The sequence below is a fragment of the Manis pentadactyla genome, chromosome 2 (genome assembly GCF_030020395.1).
Source record: "Manis pentadactyla isolate mManPen7 chromosome 2, mManPen7.hap1, whole genome shotgun sequence".
Classification (NCBI taxonomy): domain Eukaryota; kingdom Metazoa; phylum Chordata; class Mammalia; order Pholidota; family Manidae; genus Manis; species Manis pentadactyla.
This window is the reverse complement of record NC_080020.1, coordinates 203,742,830-203,761,899: the sequence shown is the minus strand read 5'-3', so window position 1 is coordinate 203,761,899 and position 19,070 is coordinate 203,742,830. Positions and strand designations below refer to the sequence as shown.

General features: G+C 41.2%; 1 protein-coding gene across 2 annotated transcripts in view; it reads right to left on the bottom strand.

Moving 5' to 3' along the window:
• The window catches only part of SLC8A1 (solute carrier family 8 member A1), a 317,884-nt gene that overhangs the window by 44,107 nt on the left and 254,707 nt on the right, over positions 1–19,070 (bottom strand). Inside the window, exons 5-9 of one of the 2 annotated variants that reach the window (XM_036925565.2) lie at positions 18,792–18,809; positions 18,664–18,678; positions 14,779–14,847; positions 9,584–9,714; positions 5,755–5,854 (exon numbers count right to left, since the gene is read on the bottom strand). In XM_036925565.2, the coding sequence (XP_036781460.1) occupies positions 5,755–5,854; positions 9,584–9,714; positions 14,779–14,847; positions 18,664–18,678; positions 18,792–18,809 (333 nt within the window). The remainder of the gene's footprint in view (positions 1–5,754; positions 5,855–9,583; positions 9,715–14,778; positions 14,848–18,663; positions 18,679–18,791; positions 18,810–19,070) is intronic. The other variant, XM_036925578.2, reaches the window with a different exon arrangement.

The window sequence follows — 19,070 nt, the reverse complement described above, 5'->3', positions numbered from 1 at the left end:
CTCAGTCAGGTAATGATTTTTAGATAAAGAGTAATTAAGAACCTTTATAGTCTCACCAGAAATAGGGCAAAATGAAAGTTCCCAGTCTCTAACACCCTCTTCCCCCATGTCTTAATTTTTTTAATTGTCTGGTAGTCACACTGAGGCTGTGGCAAACCTGACAGCTGGATGCTTGAACAACTGAGTTGGGATTTTCATATGACTGAGGAGTAACACATTAAGTAAGGAGCATGTCTGCTTAGTAATGATGTTCAATAATACAGGGGCTGCTAGAAAGGTATCTGCTTACACCAGACTCCATGGCAATCCCTTGAACTCATGTGAGGTACCACTTTTATTATTTATTATTTAGGACTTATGGAGTGGATCGGTCTTGATGTTGATGATATTTTCAAATGAACTATTGTCCAGAGCACTGTAAAGTTGAGTTTTTGCTATTTAGTAATCGATTTAATAGGGAGCACTTATTACTCCATATAACATGCATGGAGGAAGGACAGATGACAAAAGTGTCTCCCAAACTGATCTAGTCCCCATATTGGTTTGGCAGGCTCAGGAGTCCATGCCCTCCACTTCTCATTTAGCTGAAGTCAGGTCTCTGTAATCTGTGAAGTGCAGTGAATGTGGCATAGGCCAGACACATCTACCAACCTGGCCTTCTGTTGAATGTCTACCCTTCTATGGTAGAGGATTATGCAAGCATTTCTGAGTTCCAGTGACAGAGTCAGAAGCAAATTAGGCACCTTCTAATCATCTCACTTGGTTTTGTTGAGGACTATCTTCTCATCCCTTTTCTTCTAGGAGAACAGATGTGGGCTGTATGCTGTTATTGTGCTGAATATTTAATTTAAGCCAGCCAGAAAGTGGGTGCAGAATACTTTTCTATTGCCAAAATCGGATGGTCCATGAAGCATAAGGCCATCAGGAATATTGTAGAACTATCACAGCCATTGACAGAGCTCCCAAATTTCAGTATTGAATGGCACCTTAGAACTCACCTAGTCCAACCTTCTCATTCTATTGATGATGGAACGAAAATCTAGAAAGGTTAAATACTTTGTCAAGGTTAGATAGTTGGTAAGAGACAGAACCAAGACTATAGGAAGGCTCCTTTTTTTTTTTTTTTTTTGCCACTTTTGAGGGTTCTTTCATTATAAGAATGCCAACAGATGCTGTATCAGATGTGTAAAATCTATGTCAAACATAAAAGAACTTCAGAAAAATCCTTAGTGCTGGATACTTAAAATTATCAGGTAAAAGAGAGGGCAGGGTGTTGACTTTCTTGAAAGAATGCCACAAATTACTGTGTCGGAGAAGCCTATGGAGGCACCTAGGCAAACAAACACTTCCTTTTGTTCTTTAGGGAGTTGACTGGCATTCTCCCTAAGTGACTATGAACTAGGCTTAAGGAGACTTAACAAACATTAAGGGAAAATCCCTTCATATTTCAAGCTGTAGCTCAATTATCCAAATGAATAACATGCCATATAAGGTTCATGGGCATGTCTCTGTGCGTATTTGTTTTGTATCTGTGTGGACATATGTGCTTATGTTTCTATATGTTCATATGTGTGTACAAGCATGCCTTTCTATACCACTGTGTGTGCATACATGTGTCCTGCATGCATGTTCATGGGTGTGTGTGCATACTCAGGCCCCAGGCATGGCAAGTGAGTGCACTGTTCACACTGGGAGACCCCTGAGCTGATTTATCCCCTGGCACTGCCATTTACCAGCTTTGCTTCTTGAGCAAGTTATATTTTTCTGAATCTCACTTCTCTTCTCTATAAAATGTGTAATACTATAAAACAAAAAGGGCGAGAAGTATTTTTAGTCACTTAGCCATTATAGCCATTAAGATAAATTAACTGCATTTACACAAAATTTGTTTATATTTTATTATAGGATCTTAAATATGATTTGCCTCCCAATTACGGTATCCAAGTGTATAGATAGCCTTCATGAAGATACATATTGCCTTGATTAATCCACGGGTGAGGAGCAGTTATCTCCACTTTACATACGAGGGGATTGAGATTTAGAAGTGAATTAACTTTTCTAAAGTCACCCAGAGTATCTTTGGAGGTCTGGGACACAAACCCACATCTGACTCCAAAGCGAGGCTTGCAGTCACTCTCCCCACCTCGCCACGGCCCAAGGCTATCATGGGGACCCAAAGTATGGTGGTCATGGGCTTGGCATCAGCATCCTGGTTCTCTCTACCCAGCTCGTGTTTGCCCTCTTCCTTGACATCTCTCTTCCTCCTTTGAATCCTAGAAGATTCACAATTTCCTAAAGTCAACCCTCTCTCCTTCCCAAGTGGAGGTACTAGTCAGAAGGAGGACTTGGGGAAAACTCAAACCGCACACACAGTGAATGCTAGCTTCCCTTGGAAGTGCATCTGCTGACACACCTTAAAAGCACCTTGCAGGTAGCCGACAGCCGCTTAACTGCCATATGCTAGTGCTCCTGCTATCCTACCCAGGGAGCAAGAGAAGGAGAACAGTTGGGACACAACTGTTTATTACCCTCCTAATTTCTGGAGTCTTATACATCCTTGAATTCTTCAAATATTGAACCATAAGAACTTGGTTCACAGAAATATTATGGTCACAGGACGCCCAGATACTGAGCAATGAAATTCCGGGAAGGCAGGGGAACAAAAAGACTACCTGGGGGTTACCTTGAAACTAATTTAAATATAATTAGGGAGAAACAGAAGCAAAATCCTATTTACAAAATTATTACTTTTGTTTAGCAAGATATATAGGCTCAATTTTGCACAGAAAATTGCATAGGAAAAAAAACCTCTCAGTAGAGCTGTTTAAAAGCAATTTAATATTTTTAATAAGCCAAATCTTTCTGGTTCTCAACTATTTAGCCATGAAATCTTAAAACCGAATGAAACCCTGTTTTCAATAAATGACACTTTACAAATTTTATTGTCCATTTAACAACCTAAGAACATTAGCATTCTTTAGACACTTAAATTTAATCATAATGACAAATACTAAGCCTTTTAACTGCCCTTCATGTTATTTACTGCCTATAAAATATGCATTTGCTTTTCTGATATTTTGTCTCAAAATTGTAAATAAGGTCAGTTTACCCAGCAGTCTGCAAATTTCTAAGCAATTTTGTCATATTCCCAAGCAATCATTCGGAAACATAAAACACAATATATTGTATGACAAATGAGAACACCTGAGAGGTTCTGCATCTCATTCATTAACAACAGTTCTTCAAAGAATTTAGGCAGGAGTTAGTCCCATGATGAGACTGCTGAAATCATGGCCCAAGAGAGGTTACAAGATCACTGTCACTCAGTGAGTCAGAGATGGGGAGCAATTTTCCTCAGTTTGAAAATTCTCTGTGGTAGATCAGGGCCCTGAGCTAAGTCCCAAGCCATGGTGCCTCAATAAGACTCAGCTTCTTTCTCTAGAAGGTAAGGATAATAGGAATACCTACCTCATGAGATTTTAAAGGATTTAATTCAGCATAATATAGGAAAGTATTTGCAAACCAGAATCTGTCCATTTTTAAGCTGTCCATTAGCTGCAGAATAGGTGTCTTTGTACACCTATTCTGACCAGGATCAAACTTTAGCCTTGTTTACAGCATAATCTCTCTCACTGTTGATAAAGCTGCCTTTTCCCACTGCCAGTAGGTCAAAAGAGTTTGCTCTAGTCTCAGAGGGTTACACAAATGTATGAATAAACCAACGCAAAACCACTCCATGCTAGAAAAGAAAACTTGTCATTAATGGGTCTATTGATGGTATCTTTTTGGCCACTGTCCAGTGCAGCCTCTACATACACTTCTTGTCTCCCTCCACAGCTTTGCTGTTCTCCATGAGAAACTCCCCAGCATACATATGCTTTTATTTTCCTTATTTGTCTTATTTGCTCTCTCCTCTAGTAAGCTCCCCTCTGGCAGGGGTATTTGTCTATTTCACTCATGGTCATATCCCTTGTGCCAAGAATAATGATTGACATATAGAAAAATGATGAATAATGTCCATCTTGTGACCATTATATAAATGTTCATACATCTGCAGCCAAAGGAAACCTGGAAACTATTAGGAATGGCTCATTAAAGCTTATGTTGCTTTTAATGTTTCAATACTAGTATGTCAAAGCCCATAAAACAATTTGGTTATTTTTAATATTTTTTACAATTGGCCTCATCAGCAATTGCTAAGCCATCATTGTCCTTTCAGTTTTTTCTCTCTGAAAAGAGGGAGGATATAGTTCATGCCTCAGATACTAATCAGAATTATGGAAAAGTATAAGCCATATGAGGGGGTGCTGTAGACTGAATGGGCCCCCTGCCGCCACCCTAAGTCAGTAGGTGGAAACCTAGTCCCCAGTGTGGTGATAGTTGGAGGTGGGGCCTTTGGGAGGTGATTAGGTCACCAGGGCTTTGCTCAATCTCATGAATGGGATTAGTGTCCTTATAAAAGAGAGGCTGGAGAGCTCCCTTGCCCCTTCCCCCATGTGAGGACACAGTGATAAGACAGCTCTCTATGAACCACGAAGCAAGCTCTCGCCAGACACCGGTCTGCCAGTGCCTTCAGCTGGGACTTCTCAGGCTCTAGAACTGTGAGAAATAAATGTCTGTTGTTTATAAGCCACCCAATCTATGGTATTTTGTAATGGCAGCCCAAAAGGACTAAGGGAGTTTCCCCCACCCCCAAGTAAATTCCAAATCTACTCTCCTAAGCAATTACCCACCATTTAATGTTTATACATTTCCATTGTATACTCAGTGGCAAGAAACCAAAGTGTGATGATAAACAGCACTAATAATAAACAGGCACAAACATTTTACCACCCTCGGTTCCCACAGGACTTGGATCTGTCAAATTATTCTGTGGCAGATTGGAAAGAGGCGGCTGTGTTAGAAGTCATGGCCCGACTGTTAGTGATGCTGTTTCCATATTTTACAGCGGGAATCACTACTGAGAAAACTCTAGCTTTGTTCATTAGCTGCAATAGTAGGTGATGAGCCTGTGGGGGCCTTTAAAGAGAAAGAACCAGTGCAGATGGAGCAGAAACACTGAGAAAAAAAAAAATCCCATAACAGTGTTTGTTGCTTTCATGAATCTTTAAGGGGGACTGTCCTCTATACGCACAGAAAGCAGACAAGGTTTGACAATGCAAGAAAGGCACACTTCTTTGTATATTTAATTCTCTCAGATCTGTGGCTCCTTGAATTTGAAGGAAAAAAAAGTGATTTTATAGGATTTTCCTGAATACAACTTAGCACTTTGCTTGTACAGGAAGAAACAGAATGTGATTCTATTTCTACTTCTAGAGCCAGTGCAAACACTTATTATTTAGACATTGTTGAAGGGAGTGGAAAATGATGCGGATGGTAGTGGTGGGATGTCTCCATGTCACTCTGTCCCAACTATGATCTTGCGACTTCCTTTGCAAATGTCCCTTGGCCACTTCTCCTGCTTTCAGGGGATTTCCAGACAAAGCCTTGTGATTGTCCATCTGTGAGTTAGAGACCCAAAAGGCTTTAGATTTATCTTGTCTACTTCTGAGAGAAAGAGGCAATGTAGGTGGAGAAGCATACCATTTATGGAGACATTCGTTTCATCTACAAAGTTTCAATTATTAGTCTCCAACATGGGCACATGTGCTACAAACACACTTATTTCTCTTAATTTTGTCGCGGAAGTTCTTTGGTGCTTTGACCTAGACCGAGTGGTAGGAGCAGGAAAAGTGTGCAGGGAAAGGCACTCACCAGCGCTGACAGTGATGGCTTCAATAAACTGCTCTCTCCAGCTGTTTGTTCCAACCACGAGTGCTAGGTTCGTCTTCTTAATAAGTTTGTCCACAGTGCTCTAGAAAGGTTGGAAAGAAAAACTGTTGGAGTTGATTAAGGCCTCGGGAAACCTAAGACCTTGTTGAATCGAAACCCTGGAGTTAACACACAGGGTAGCAGATGTTAGGCTCAGAACTACAGTATTGACTTCCAACCCTGTTCTGATGATGTAAACAAGCAGAGTCCTTATTTGGAAACACTGAAATGGAAACTTCTTTGTAGCAAATACAAGCGTTCGTCCCTGCCTCAAGGCCAGTGAAGAATGGTCTCTGTGTTTAGACTAGCAGATGTTGCAAAAGACCATCCAATCCCCCTTGCATGCTTTATGATCTTGATCTACTGGTTTCATCTATAATGCGCTGCCTGCAACTGAATTAACATATGCCCTGCTCAGCATTATATATCTGTGAACAACCAGAAGTGGCAAATAGGTTATGAATCTAAGAAGTGTTATTGTACTTTCGTTTATCAACAAAATGTAGCCAGATAGAAGAGCTTCAAGGTTGCTGCTGCATGATCGTCAATAAATGAATTTTTCTTTGGCTACTGATTTTGTCAGCCTGGTGGCTGCTCGAGAATTCACATTCACCCTACTCCTGTTGCAAACAAGAAAAGACAAGACAAGAAAAGGTCAATTTTGCATGGCTTAGAGCACATTGTAATTAACCTTGCACTAAATTTCCCCCTGCTTTATTAGCACTGAGCCTCTTATTTTTCTTTTTCTTTAGACCTTTTTAAAGCACTTGGTTTTCTACAATTAGCACTCTTTAGCTTTCAAAATGTCAGTTAATATAACAACAGGAGCAGCCAAGCATTTACAAGAAAACTAAGTAAGCAGATGCACCCAAAGCTCTAACACAAACCATAGCAGCTACAGAAGAAGGGTCACTTCTCAGGCATGAGGCTGTTCTTCCTAGAGAAACTACCACATTGACTAGTCTACCACACATCCACTTACTGTCAGAGCATCCTCGAACTCCCACTAATTGCAAAGAGGCAGAAAACACACATTATTTGTCTTAGATAAACATCTGTATATGTTTAATGCACAGTACCTCAGTTGACTATGGTTTGAGAGAAAGCATGTTATCATCTATCTGGGAATAAGGACAATGCGATCTGTGGGACCTGTACATAAGGCCAAAGCTAAATCAGAACGTCAGGTGTGTTCTGCAAGAACCATCTGAACTGACCTGAAACTCTAAGATGGTAGCAAACATGAATGGGCCCACTCTGTGACATCATTCTTTAGACTGTCTGCAGAGGGGTGACCTTCAGCCTCTGGCCTGTGTCTAGAACTGGTAACGGCGGTTACCATCAGTGCTCTCAGCCACCCTAACTTGAAATACAGGACAAGAATCTTTTTTATCTCAACTCAGGCCCCATCTCATCCAGGACTCTGAGTGTCTTGACTGCTGCCAATTCGAATTTCTGTGCAGACCATAACAAATGACCTTCAGATTGGGTAATGGGAACTTGGGGCAGGTCTCTCCCAAGGAGCCTTCTTTGTTCTGAAGCCAAGACTGGGAATCCCATCACCCAGGAGACAAACAGCTGAGCAGATGAGAAGCACCCTAACAGGTGAACACAGACTCACTTTAAGAAATGTCTTTAAAGAACAGTGTTTTAAGATGAACTTAACTTATAGTTTATATGTACATAAAACCCCAGGTAGACTGTGGACTTTAGTTCACGTGAACCCCAAGGGACTGTGGGGCAACTGGGGTTCTAACTAGGACTGTTAGTTTGCATATGCATCCTTCCTTGGCCTATGGGAGGAGTGAATAATGATGAATTTGATGTTCAGACACCTTAACTTTGACATCGCCTCTATACTTGGAAGTTTCCTATATGCCAGTGATAACTCTTCACTGCACTAGACTTTAAGCAATTGTGAAAGCCTCAACTTCAGCAGTGGATGTTAGGAAAGCCCAGCATTAGTCACAACATAGCAAACAAAGAAATCAGTGGGCAAAGCAGAGTGGGACATTGGGAGGTGTCATCTGGATTTGGGTTTCTAATGCAGTTCTAATAACTTGAAACAAATTCTTTAAAATAGCTATGGTCTAGAAAAAGAAATTTCTTAGAAGAATAGTATCAAAATTGATAGATGTGGGCATTTCAAAACATGCCCCCAAGGTACCCATTTAGTGTTAACAGTAACTACTGGTGAACTTTGAGGAGATGGGAGGATATAGTCTGTGCAAACTGGTCTAGGAAGGTAAGGACCCCAAACAACTGGATTTATGTAAACAGACTTGAGAGACTTTCAAATGCTGAGATCAGTGGAGTGGTTACCAGAGAGAGCTGGGGACCCAAGAAAGCTTTGCTGCCTAGAAGCTTGTGCCAGCCAGACCCAACGCTTCCTACAGGAAGTTCCTGTGATTGCACTTCCCAGTCATGGTACATGGAAGGGGAAGGTTGGGGGTTGTTCCTCTAAAGGAGAGAACACACAATTATTTCCCTAGGGAGCCTCGGGGGGTGGTGGTAGGGAGTGGGAGGCAGGCTTGTACAGAAATGCCAAGGAGTGGGTCTCTGCTGCAGCAAATGGCACGAGGCCCTCTGATTCCGTGTGAAAGAAGGTGCCTGCTGCAGAGTGCGGCTGGACACCAGTGGTCCAGAGGAATGGACAGTCTTGAGACACGTGCACCTCTGGCATTACAGGGAACTTTTGCGCGCACCAATCTTGTGTATGCAATGAGGTAGGTTTCACTTCACACAACGGTGGCCACTGGTAGTCAGGATATGCCTAGAAAGCCCTGGTCCCAGTGTTTGGCCTGCTCTTGCTTTTCATAGAATGAGTAAAAAGAGGAGTTAACACATAGATTCAAAGTTGCCTGAAGGGGACGTTTAATTGCATTTTTATCTTTAAAAACTCCACTTTAACTGCAAAGGCATTTTTCTTTCTACCTGTCTCCTATCAGGCACCTTAATTGGTGAACTAAATTAAAAAAAAAAATTAATAGACCCAGCTAAAGGAAAAGAGGCCACTACTATGAAAACTCCAGATAAAATACTGAGGCTTCTAAGTCTATGGCCTGATTCCCCCTTTCAGAATTCTCATTCTGGTTTTCCAAATAGAAGCAGAAAAGTCTGCTTTTGGAAAATAAGTGAGGAAAACACGGCTATTCCCTGGTCTGTAGTTCTGGAATAACTTCAGAAAAATGACTTTAATCATCTGGAGATGTGGGAATCCAATTTTATCAGCTCAGTTGTAAACTCTGTGGTTCAGATGCTGTACCTTCAGTAGGCTGAGGGTGCTAAAATGACGTAAGACCATAAGAGGATGACTGAGTGTAAGTGAGGACGTCAGTGGGGTGGATGCCACCGGGAGAGCTCACCATCCCTCCTTTAAGACAAAAGCCTCCTAGTTTGCAGCAGCGTGAAGGCTTTGCTTCCGATAGAGTTGTTAGCTTTTTCAAGTACAGCTTTGTTTCTCCCACCCAAGTATCTCTTGGAATCCACCCTTGCTTCCTCTTTCCTATCCCCTCTGACAGAGCCCTCCCGCTGGGGCACCGTGACCTGTGCCAGGACAAATGCCACCCACAGCCCCTGATGCTGTTTGGTTTGTGGGACTGCTTGGCTCCCTACTAACTCTCTAAGTCCAGTTCTTCCCTGAAAGCCTCTCCACTAATTGGCCAGTTCCTGAAACTACATCTGGGTCTCTTTCCAGATAGATCTTACACTGTGAAGAGTCTTGGTCCCAAGATGGGCCTGGCCTGCCAGTGGGCAGTGTTGGTGAGCATACCTTGAATTCATAGGATTCTTCAATGATCACTTCCAGCTTGGTGTGTTCTCCCAGAATGGGGCGCCCCATTTCTGCAATGCGCCTCTCCTCTTCCTCCTTGCTGGTCAGCGGCTGCTTGTCATCACATTCCTCTGTGAAAGGGAAAGGCAAGAAAATGAGCAATGTGTTCAATTTTATATGGAGATCTCTGGATCCTCCTCCAAGAAACCCAAGGAGAAAGGGAGCCCTAATGACCCACTGACAGTCCCTTGGTAGGATCGTAAGGCTGGAGGGGAGGGGTGGACAGATGCTTAGTGTGTCAGGCAGCGCATCACTCTGGCAGCAAGTGGTTATCATCTCTCATAACCTAAGCACAGGCTAAGTGCGGATCAGGAACAGCAAGTTATACATCACTGAGAAAGGCCCTGCCTGCACACTGTCTGTGTGAGGGAATCACCCAGCTGTCCGCTGTGATGCTGGCTCATCTGGCTGTTTCTACACATTCCTTTAGCCTGTGACCCAAAGGAAACACAGTTGAAAGTGCTCAAGTGACTCAAGGGATGGAGGAATCCAGCTGCCTCCTTTCCATTTTCTGGAAGCAACAGAAAATGCCCCAGAGCCAAAGAGACGGTGGAAGGGAAATTCTGATCTTGCCCTCTTACTTGCCAAGAGTTAAGTTACAAGTTTAGCAAAACATCCACTCCATGTTTCAGTAAGATGCCTGGGCTCCAGGGCTTCCTCCCTTTGTGCAAAGCTGAGATGTGTTGGGAAGACCTGCACCATGTTAATCTTAAAGTAAACAGGGAGGGCGAGCTGAGGCCCTTGGGGAGTTCATACTACTCACCATGTGAGCCTGATTATTTCCAGAACCACCACATAGCTTACACTCCAGGAGAGGCTAGCGGGTGCTGAGAGTCCATTAATGAGGGCAAGCTCACAGTTGGCTCCTCTCTGCATGAAGGTCATTAGGAAAAATCCCAGAATGAAAAGGCCATGCATGCAGGGAGGACAAAACACTATTCCTGTACTACTCAGTCCCCCTATCCTTCAGGTCCAGGGTGCTGGAAAAGACAAGCCACTTCCCCTCAGAGTCAAGTTGAATGAATCTCATCTCCAAGGAAGTAGTATCAATGGTATAGAAAGACCTCAGCCCTGATACCCTTGCTTCTACAACTTTCCAGGCCAAACTGCATGCATTTGGAGTATGTTGACTGAGGAGACCTCAGGAAAAGAGAGTCTACAGGCCCAGGCTTCTTGCTTGTTGCATTTAGGCATCAGCTTTTGCAGGAGTCCACACCTCTCTTTCCCTCCAAGGATACATGGCCTGTCTTTACTGAGGGACCCTGCTGTGGTGCTCCATTCTATGCTCTAGCAAAAGTGGCAGAGCCACTTAGGTACCGAGGCCAGCCCTTCTCTGCTAGGACAAGGAGCGGATGGGCTAGAGGTGCTGCACTTTATGTACCAGGCATCAGAACCAACCAAAGGCAAAAGCAGAATGAAATAGTCAATTAACTTTTTTGTATGTTTTCAACAGTGTCTTCCTAAAAGAATTAATTTAGAATCTTCTTTCCTATCTGCAGTAATTCCAGGGTCCCAAAGAAATTAGATGAAGACTAAAAGTAAATGATTTTGGACTGGCCACAAACTGCTATATGTTAGCAGATGAGGAGGAAAGGTGTAAAGAGATTAATTTTAACTGTACAAGTGGTAATATTTTTTATAGTAGGCTTGAAAGTTGTGACCCAAGGGAAGGCAGGGGGTTCTGATTGGCATCCCCAACATCTGCCCTTGAAATTGTGTGTGTGGTCAAGGGGGTGGGCTGAGATATGTGAACTCCAATTTACCCAGGGCTCAAATCCGTCAATTTCAATTCCCACTGCTTTTTGATTCTTAAACCAAGGACAATGTTATTGGTAGCTTTCACAGCAGCAGGTTATATTAGCCTGTTTGTTCAAAATGTTGGTTGAACATGAATGTCTTGGACACTTACATCAAATAAGAATACCTTTTCCTAAAGAAAAACTGTTGCAACTTGGATTTTTATTTGCATTGCAAAGCCATTGGGGGAGAATTTATTACAGCTCTCTTTTCTGTAATTTACTTACAAAGGATAGTTGCTTTTAATGAGATTCAAAGCAATTTAGGTAGTGAAAAAAATAGAGAAATTACAAAAGAAAGGTGATACGGTGGTATTTTTTGGTGCTTCATTTCATAAAGTAGAATGATTTGGGACATGGTATTAAATAAATGGACACGGTAGTAAAAGAAGTCAGGTCACACAGTAAGTGAAAGATTATTCCTTTTTAAATCATCCTTCAGGCCTTTTGATCAAGAAGAAATGTCTAGTTTGATGCTGTTGTGCCCATAACTATGTGTTCCTGACATCTGGGTTTCTACCATTTTGGAAAGGGAAAGCAGTTTTTAGGCATAGAACATTCTAGTATCTCGCTAGAATTTAATAACTCTTTTCCGTTTAAAAATTTTTAACCTTATTTTCTATTAATAACGTATCCTACTGGGTTCCATGTGTGTTAGCGACTTAGTTTTCTTTTACAGACAAATCTAGAAGAGCAAAAACATGAGGCAATTTCAAAAAGTTACATGAAGTAAACAATAGTGCAGTTGGTTGGCAGCCAAAGCTAATATTGTAAAGGAAGTAGAAGAATGACCAAATTTCAGGAAATACTGTCTTAGCAGATTTCAATATAACCTAAGTAAAAGCTGAGTACCTCGCTTCTATCACATCCTGCACTGTTGTTCAAAACTCACCTTGAATTTTATGCCACACTTTTATCTCATTGTCTGCCCACCCAGACAAGTTTCCCTATGGCCATCTAGCTAAATCCTACTTATCTTTCAAAACCCCACCTCTTCTTGCATGAAATATGCCCCAATTGACCAATTTAGGAACTTGCTCTCTAACCTTATATTGATTTCTTAGTATTTGTGTGTGTGGTGAACATGGACACCTCTAAAATACTATTTTTTTTAAATTTTAAATTGCTTTACATACAAATATATACAGAATGTACATTTACTAAGATAGAATATGTACCATTGCTCTTTGAATCCTTACATACCCCAGAATTTATTATACAGAATGTAGTAAGTAGCCAATAAATATTTGTTGTGTGAGTCTCCAAGTCACTGTTAGAAATGCCTCTTGTTTGCTCTGTGCATAAACAGATCATCTGTTCCTTTAACACGTCATTACACTACTATAATGTCCGCACACTGCAGCTGTAAACCCCCACCTCCTACCCCTGCCACCTTCCAGGAGCTCATGGTCTAGTGGGAAGTAAGGCATATAGATGGGACAACTTCAGATCTAGCAAGGCAAGGACTGAGGGACCAGGTTTGGGGGAGCAGCTCACTCTGAGGAAGCCAGATAAGGCTTCAGGGAAGAGGAGACATTTGAAATTGGCCTTGATGCATGTATAGAAGCTTACCAGGTGATAGTTGTGGTAAGGATGGCTAAAAAGAGGTAGAGTAAGGAGGGGCATTGCAGGCAGAGAGAAATCAAAGCACAAAGGCATAATGTCATGGAAGGGTCAGAGCTAGTTTTACTTACTAAATGTCATAAACTTTTAGGTGATAATCGTACATAACTGAGAGAAGGCAGCTGGATAAATCCTATTATTACTCTATGGTGATGCTGATAAATATTTGCATTTATAGTCCAGGTTTTTGACACTGGCAAAGAGAGTTGAGTCTAGTTTTTAAAAAGTGTTTTCTCTTTATGTACCATTTACTGAATTTGGAAATAGTTTCACAGTATTTTTTTTTGGATCATCTGTTATGTTTGTCTCCTTTTCACTTTGAGCCCTGGATCAAATACAGTCCAATTTACTATGGTTGAATCAGTTTTACTTCCTTACTTTTGCACAGTGATAATGTGCTGGGTTTTAGTTTTGCTTCTCAGAGAAAACTCAGTCTCTCTCTGTCTCTACATATGTACACATATATGTATATTTTTTAAACTCACCATATTTTATTGAGAAGTTGATAATAAAGTATGGTTTTAACCAACACAAAGATCAAATGTATAATTAGTAGTCACCATTAAAATCAGTATTGACAGGACATAAGACAATCCTGTGATCAAATCACCTCCCTTCCCCTGAGTAATTGATCATGCAAATAACAAATAACAAAAGCTAATAATTGCCTGGGATCTTGGAAAAGCAGAATAATGCAAAATCTGCTGTAAATGCTTTCTGGCTCTGGCTGCATTTTGAAGCAGTGAGAGTGGGAATCCCTATGAGCAAACGAACAACCCACAGAGAGATCTGTACCTGAGGAGCTACTGTTTATATTCTTTTGCATTGTGATTTTTAATCTTAACATCAGTGTAGAATTTAGAAAGAGGAACAAGGCCTGGGATGGGGCAATTTGCTCAAGGTTATTTTGATCCTTCAGATCTATGCTGACGTATCTGAGAGCAGAGATTCCTTGACAGTTCTCAGCACCGGGGTGACCTCTCTGAGTAGAGCCTAAGGAGACAGGTACTCTTACTTCCGTGAGAATATTCTAAAACAAATCTGTAGTCAGGGAAAGCTATCATGATTATTGAATGGGAGTGTGGGATATGAGAATGAAGAAAGCCCTACTGGGGTAGGCAGAAGTGTTTGTACCACCATGGACAGTGATGGATCTTGGTGCCGACTGAAGAGGGAACATCCCTGTCTTCAACCAGAGACTGATGCCCGGGCTCCAGACCACAGTCCATCTGGGATAGTTGTGTAATCCTTTTATCAGTCCATCAGTGTTCCCCTCTGGAGAAACCCCAAAGATGCACTCTCTGTGCATATAAGGTTTATGTTGCCTGGAGGCAGGAAAAGCAGGCTCTGGGAAGAAATAGAGCTTGCTTTCAAAGGAACTTCATTATACTTGGGAGGAAAGACCCACATTTGAAAGGCAACATTTGCAAGCCATCTGGAATATACTGAAGCTTGAAGGGGAAAGGCCAATGGGATCAGTCTTCTCTGCAGGTCTATGCTGCTCCCCCTGTTGTGCCTCCTGTCCTGTACTGATGTGGCTGCGTGTTTTGATGACACCCCCCAGCTGCAGAGAAGCCATAGCATTATTCACCAGTGTTTTAGAGAGGCAGGCTAAACTGTATTACTTTAAAGTTCAAAGATCTCAAGAACACTTGAAGACAGTTAACTTCAAGTTAATTAAACTATGGTTTTCAAGGACCACGATGAAATGAGTACCTGCAATGGTGATTACAGTAGAGGGAATCGGGTGTTCTCTAGCATGAACCTTCCTGAAGACAGGTTGGCCTAGCAAAAGGACAGGCAGAAAATCAACAAAACAGGTCGCACTGGTTTGTCAGCAGAGCTTTCTGGAGTTAGTAGGCTGAACATCACATCCAGGTGCACACAATCACAAGCAGTGTTAGTTTGGGGATTGAGTGGTTATAGGTCACTCCCATATAGGTTGCAGAAATGAGCAGGTTAGTGGGGTAAGTGTTGTACAAACTAAATCAGATTGTGAGAATGAATCACACACCCACAATAGAGGATGCAGCCAGATTCCTGCAGGTGCCTAGAATGGAGTATCCATGTCACCCTGTGTTCAGAAGCACCGTGAAACAACAGACAGCAGTGGTGTGATGACAGGCAGCCTGGCTTGGAAGCCTGTTGTTGCCAGCAACAGAGCCTTGCACAGGCCATTTCCCCATTTTTACCACATGTGAAATGGGGATAATAGTACCTGCTCTCTCCACATCACAGGTTTGTTCAAGCATCAAGTAACATAACATCTGGGAACATGCTTTTTATTTTGTGAACATTCTGTTTGGGAGGATGTTGTACACACTGGCAAGCCTGCAAGGATATGCTGTCATCACAGCGACTGGATTGCTAGGGTTTTCATTAAATTTCTGGTTCAAATGACTGCCAGATCCACCCCCTGTTGGCTTCTACCAAGAGCTACCCAGAACTGACCCGGGAAACATGATACTGGGGCCTGGTGCCAACTCTGACATATGTTTGCCATCTAAACTTGGGTACGGCATTTCTTTTCCCTGAGACTCAGTTTTCTGAATTGTAAAAGGAAGCTGAACTTGGAGAGGATTTGTTCCTCTTCAGTGATTAAAGTGTTTTTACTTATCAGGATTTTTATAGTTTGGCTTCCTTAAAAAGCCATATTCCTTCCTAAGTCCATTGCATGATAAGCATTGCATGATTGGAAGAGTAACTTTTAAAAAGGTAAATTAACTGTAATATAGTTTTAATTAATTAGGGAACTCTATAGTTGCTTGTTTAGAGAATCCAACATGCACTTCTCTCCAAATTGAGCCCAAATACTTACTTCTATAAAAAATATCCAAATTAATGTTCTCTAGTTTTCCCCTTTTGGGGTCCCCCTCACTTTTCATTTGATAGTAATTCATACTGATGGCATTTCTGAGACATAGCTGAGCTTTGGATTGAAAAGGGGTTAAGATGCAGGCAGGAATGAAGAGGATGGGAGGGAGGAAATTTAAGCGCTGGGGTTAGAACAGTCATCACACAGCCTTGGACCTACAGGGCCACGTTCTGAGTCCTGCATGGGTGATTTGGGCTAGACTGATTCATCTCTTTGAACCTTCATTTTCTCTCCTATAAATGAGAACAATGAAATCTCACTCCATGAGGTTGAGGATTTAATGGTGTAATGAATAAGAAATGCTTTACCAACTCTAATGAGCTATTATGTATAAGGGTTATCATGTTATGTGCCTGGAGGGTCAAGGGGGAATGAGATCATAGATCCAAACAAGCGCTGCAAGAGGCGAGGTCTAGGAGAAACAGGTAAAGATCTGCAAATTCCAAAAAACACCTCCTGCATTTAATGTCCAGCACTAATGTGATCTCTGAAATACAGGTCTTGGGCTGTGGACAAACGATTTTTTCAATTTCCAGACATCCTACTTCAAATTTAGATTTTCACACTCAGGTGCACAAGACTGCATAAAAGCTGCAAGCAAGTCCAAGGGTTGATTAATTCTTCTCTACTGAACATACATCTCAAAGCCTTGACTTCAAAGCCTCAAAATGACTTCAAAGAGAAGCTCTTTAGGGCTTACAGCTGCTTTTCACTGTGTACCTAAGTTTTAGCACTTTACCCAGGTGCATCTATAGAGACTGAATCCCAGGCATTCTTCCCTGCTTCAGGAGCAAAGGGCCATGTAAAATGAGAGGAGTCAAGCCAACGGAGAGATGTCCAGAGAGTGTGGGAACCTTCTCTTGTTCTAATTGCATCAATTTCAAATCTTGGGAAGAGATGCTAACAATAGAAAACCTATTTCAGGTGAAAGTTTCAGCCATAAGAAAGAACTTAATGAACTAATGAAATGATAGAAACCTTTGGAAGAAGTGGTTCTGTCCCTCTTGGATGCAAGATGTGTCCAAGGCAGGAAATGTTGGACCTTACCGAACAGATACGCTAGAATGTGTTATGAATGATTCTTGAGAAAAGAAAACTAGAATCTCATGACCTAAATACTAAAAGGGAAGCTGCTTTAAGTGATGTAGAAAGAAAGCCCTAAAACCAAAACCCTGACATACTCAAAAAAGAAAATGGGAAGATATCCAAACATATCAATGCATTTTAACAAGCGACCTACAGCCAAAGATTTTTAGTTAAGGTCTCATGATCAGGCTGCATAGGGCTGAAGGCACAGCTAGACACCACACTATTTCCACATTGGTTGAATTTTTTTTTTTTAATTCAAGGAAGCCATGAAGGCTGCCTTGCTAAATTTCTACCTTCCTCAAATCTCACAAGGATGACTGACTGACTGTGTGACAGAATCAGAATATTTCCAAGAAGGCTTCAATGAGTTAAAATGATGGAATGAGAAAAGAAGATGAAAGTTTTAAATGTAAATTCCTGCACTTGGATTAAAAAATAGCATCTTTTGAAAGGGCAGACATGGAAAGACTTGACCTGGGAGAGTTTCAGATGAATCAGATTTAAGAAATCCTCTGTGAGGACTTGTCTTGTTTAACATTTTTATCCTTTGCAATTTCTGTGTCTCTGAGAGTCTTGGATCATTTTGTCATTAAATCCTTGTCTGGAGAGCAGCAGTGGAGAACAATAGCCCGTGTGAAACTGCTCCTGAAGGTTCCACTTTGGACAGAATCATGTTAGAACTACTTGATCATGAGTTAACATCAACAGGGTTTAAGTTAACTCCAACTCCTACCACAGCATTTTCAAAATTAGAATTTTGGGGAGTGTTGCCTTTCTAAATATTTCTATACAGCTACATGATTTTAGAAAAAATAATCAGAATATTGATATCTGCACCATAAAATGGAAAATGCCCATCATTCAGATGACCTTTAGAGACATCTTAAACCTGCAGCTTCGGACAGATCAGACCTACTGTTTGATATTTTTCTCCTCCTCTAAATCTGCATAGATGAGTCTGAGGATGAGAAAATATTTAGGGTCAAAATATAGGATGCTATAAGGAAATATCTTCCTACTGTACACAAGAAAATAGCTATAGAGTTGTGCTCAATAATGCGATCAACACAGACTGGGTACTATTCTGAATTGAAGGGTTCTACATTTTTGATGTAGAAGCACTTTGTAATGTACTTTGAGTGGCAGAAACACTACTGATGACCATGTTAATAATGCTAAAACCTAAGGCCCCAACGAGGAGCTCGGCTTGGCCTGGGGGGATGAGATAAGGGGCTGCTCTGTCCTCTCAGGCCTGGCATTATCTATTATTTAGAGTCTGAGCCTGGGCCCTGAAGCAGTCTTGGATGTCACTATGGTTCCTTGGGGCCAGAAATCGTCTTATTTGTTGTGGTATTCTTGGGACACCTGGCACAGGACACTGGCCATCACCAGTGCCGTGTGAGCATTTGTCAGGTGACCCATATTAGAATGTGGGCAGCCACAGGTCCTCCATACAAATTTGCTTAAAGGTAAACACAACACACACATTGTTAGTGCATAAAATGTAAATGTGTAAAATAACAAGAGCACACCCTATGCCACGGCTAAACGTGAATACAGGTTATGTAAGAAGTGGTGTGGGTTTGTTTTTTAAGAATGTTTGCAGGATAATGAGGAACATTAAAAAATGGTCTTACCATACAGGTATTTTCCTTCATTAAAAGCAAATAAAAATGAGAAATGATTTTTTAAAATGTAAATAGCATATGGTAAGAATAGACAGTAAAAATATAATTTTATGTCATTTGACTTTAAAAATCCATACCTGTTATTGTGAATCCACCTAAAAAAGAAAAAAATAAATAAGAGTTATAATTTATTTAACTCACGCTTGAAATAACAAATACCAGTGACACTGGACTGCCTGAAAACCCATCCACGGTACCAAAACTTGCTAAATTATATTTACAATTAAAGAAAAATATGAAAACATCTGTTTACGACTTAATCATTAATCATTCTTTTAAGATTATGGCCTTTAATGCACAGATTTAATTATTGTGCATACCTAAGAAATCACTGATTTTTTTTAAAAGGTTTTATA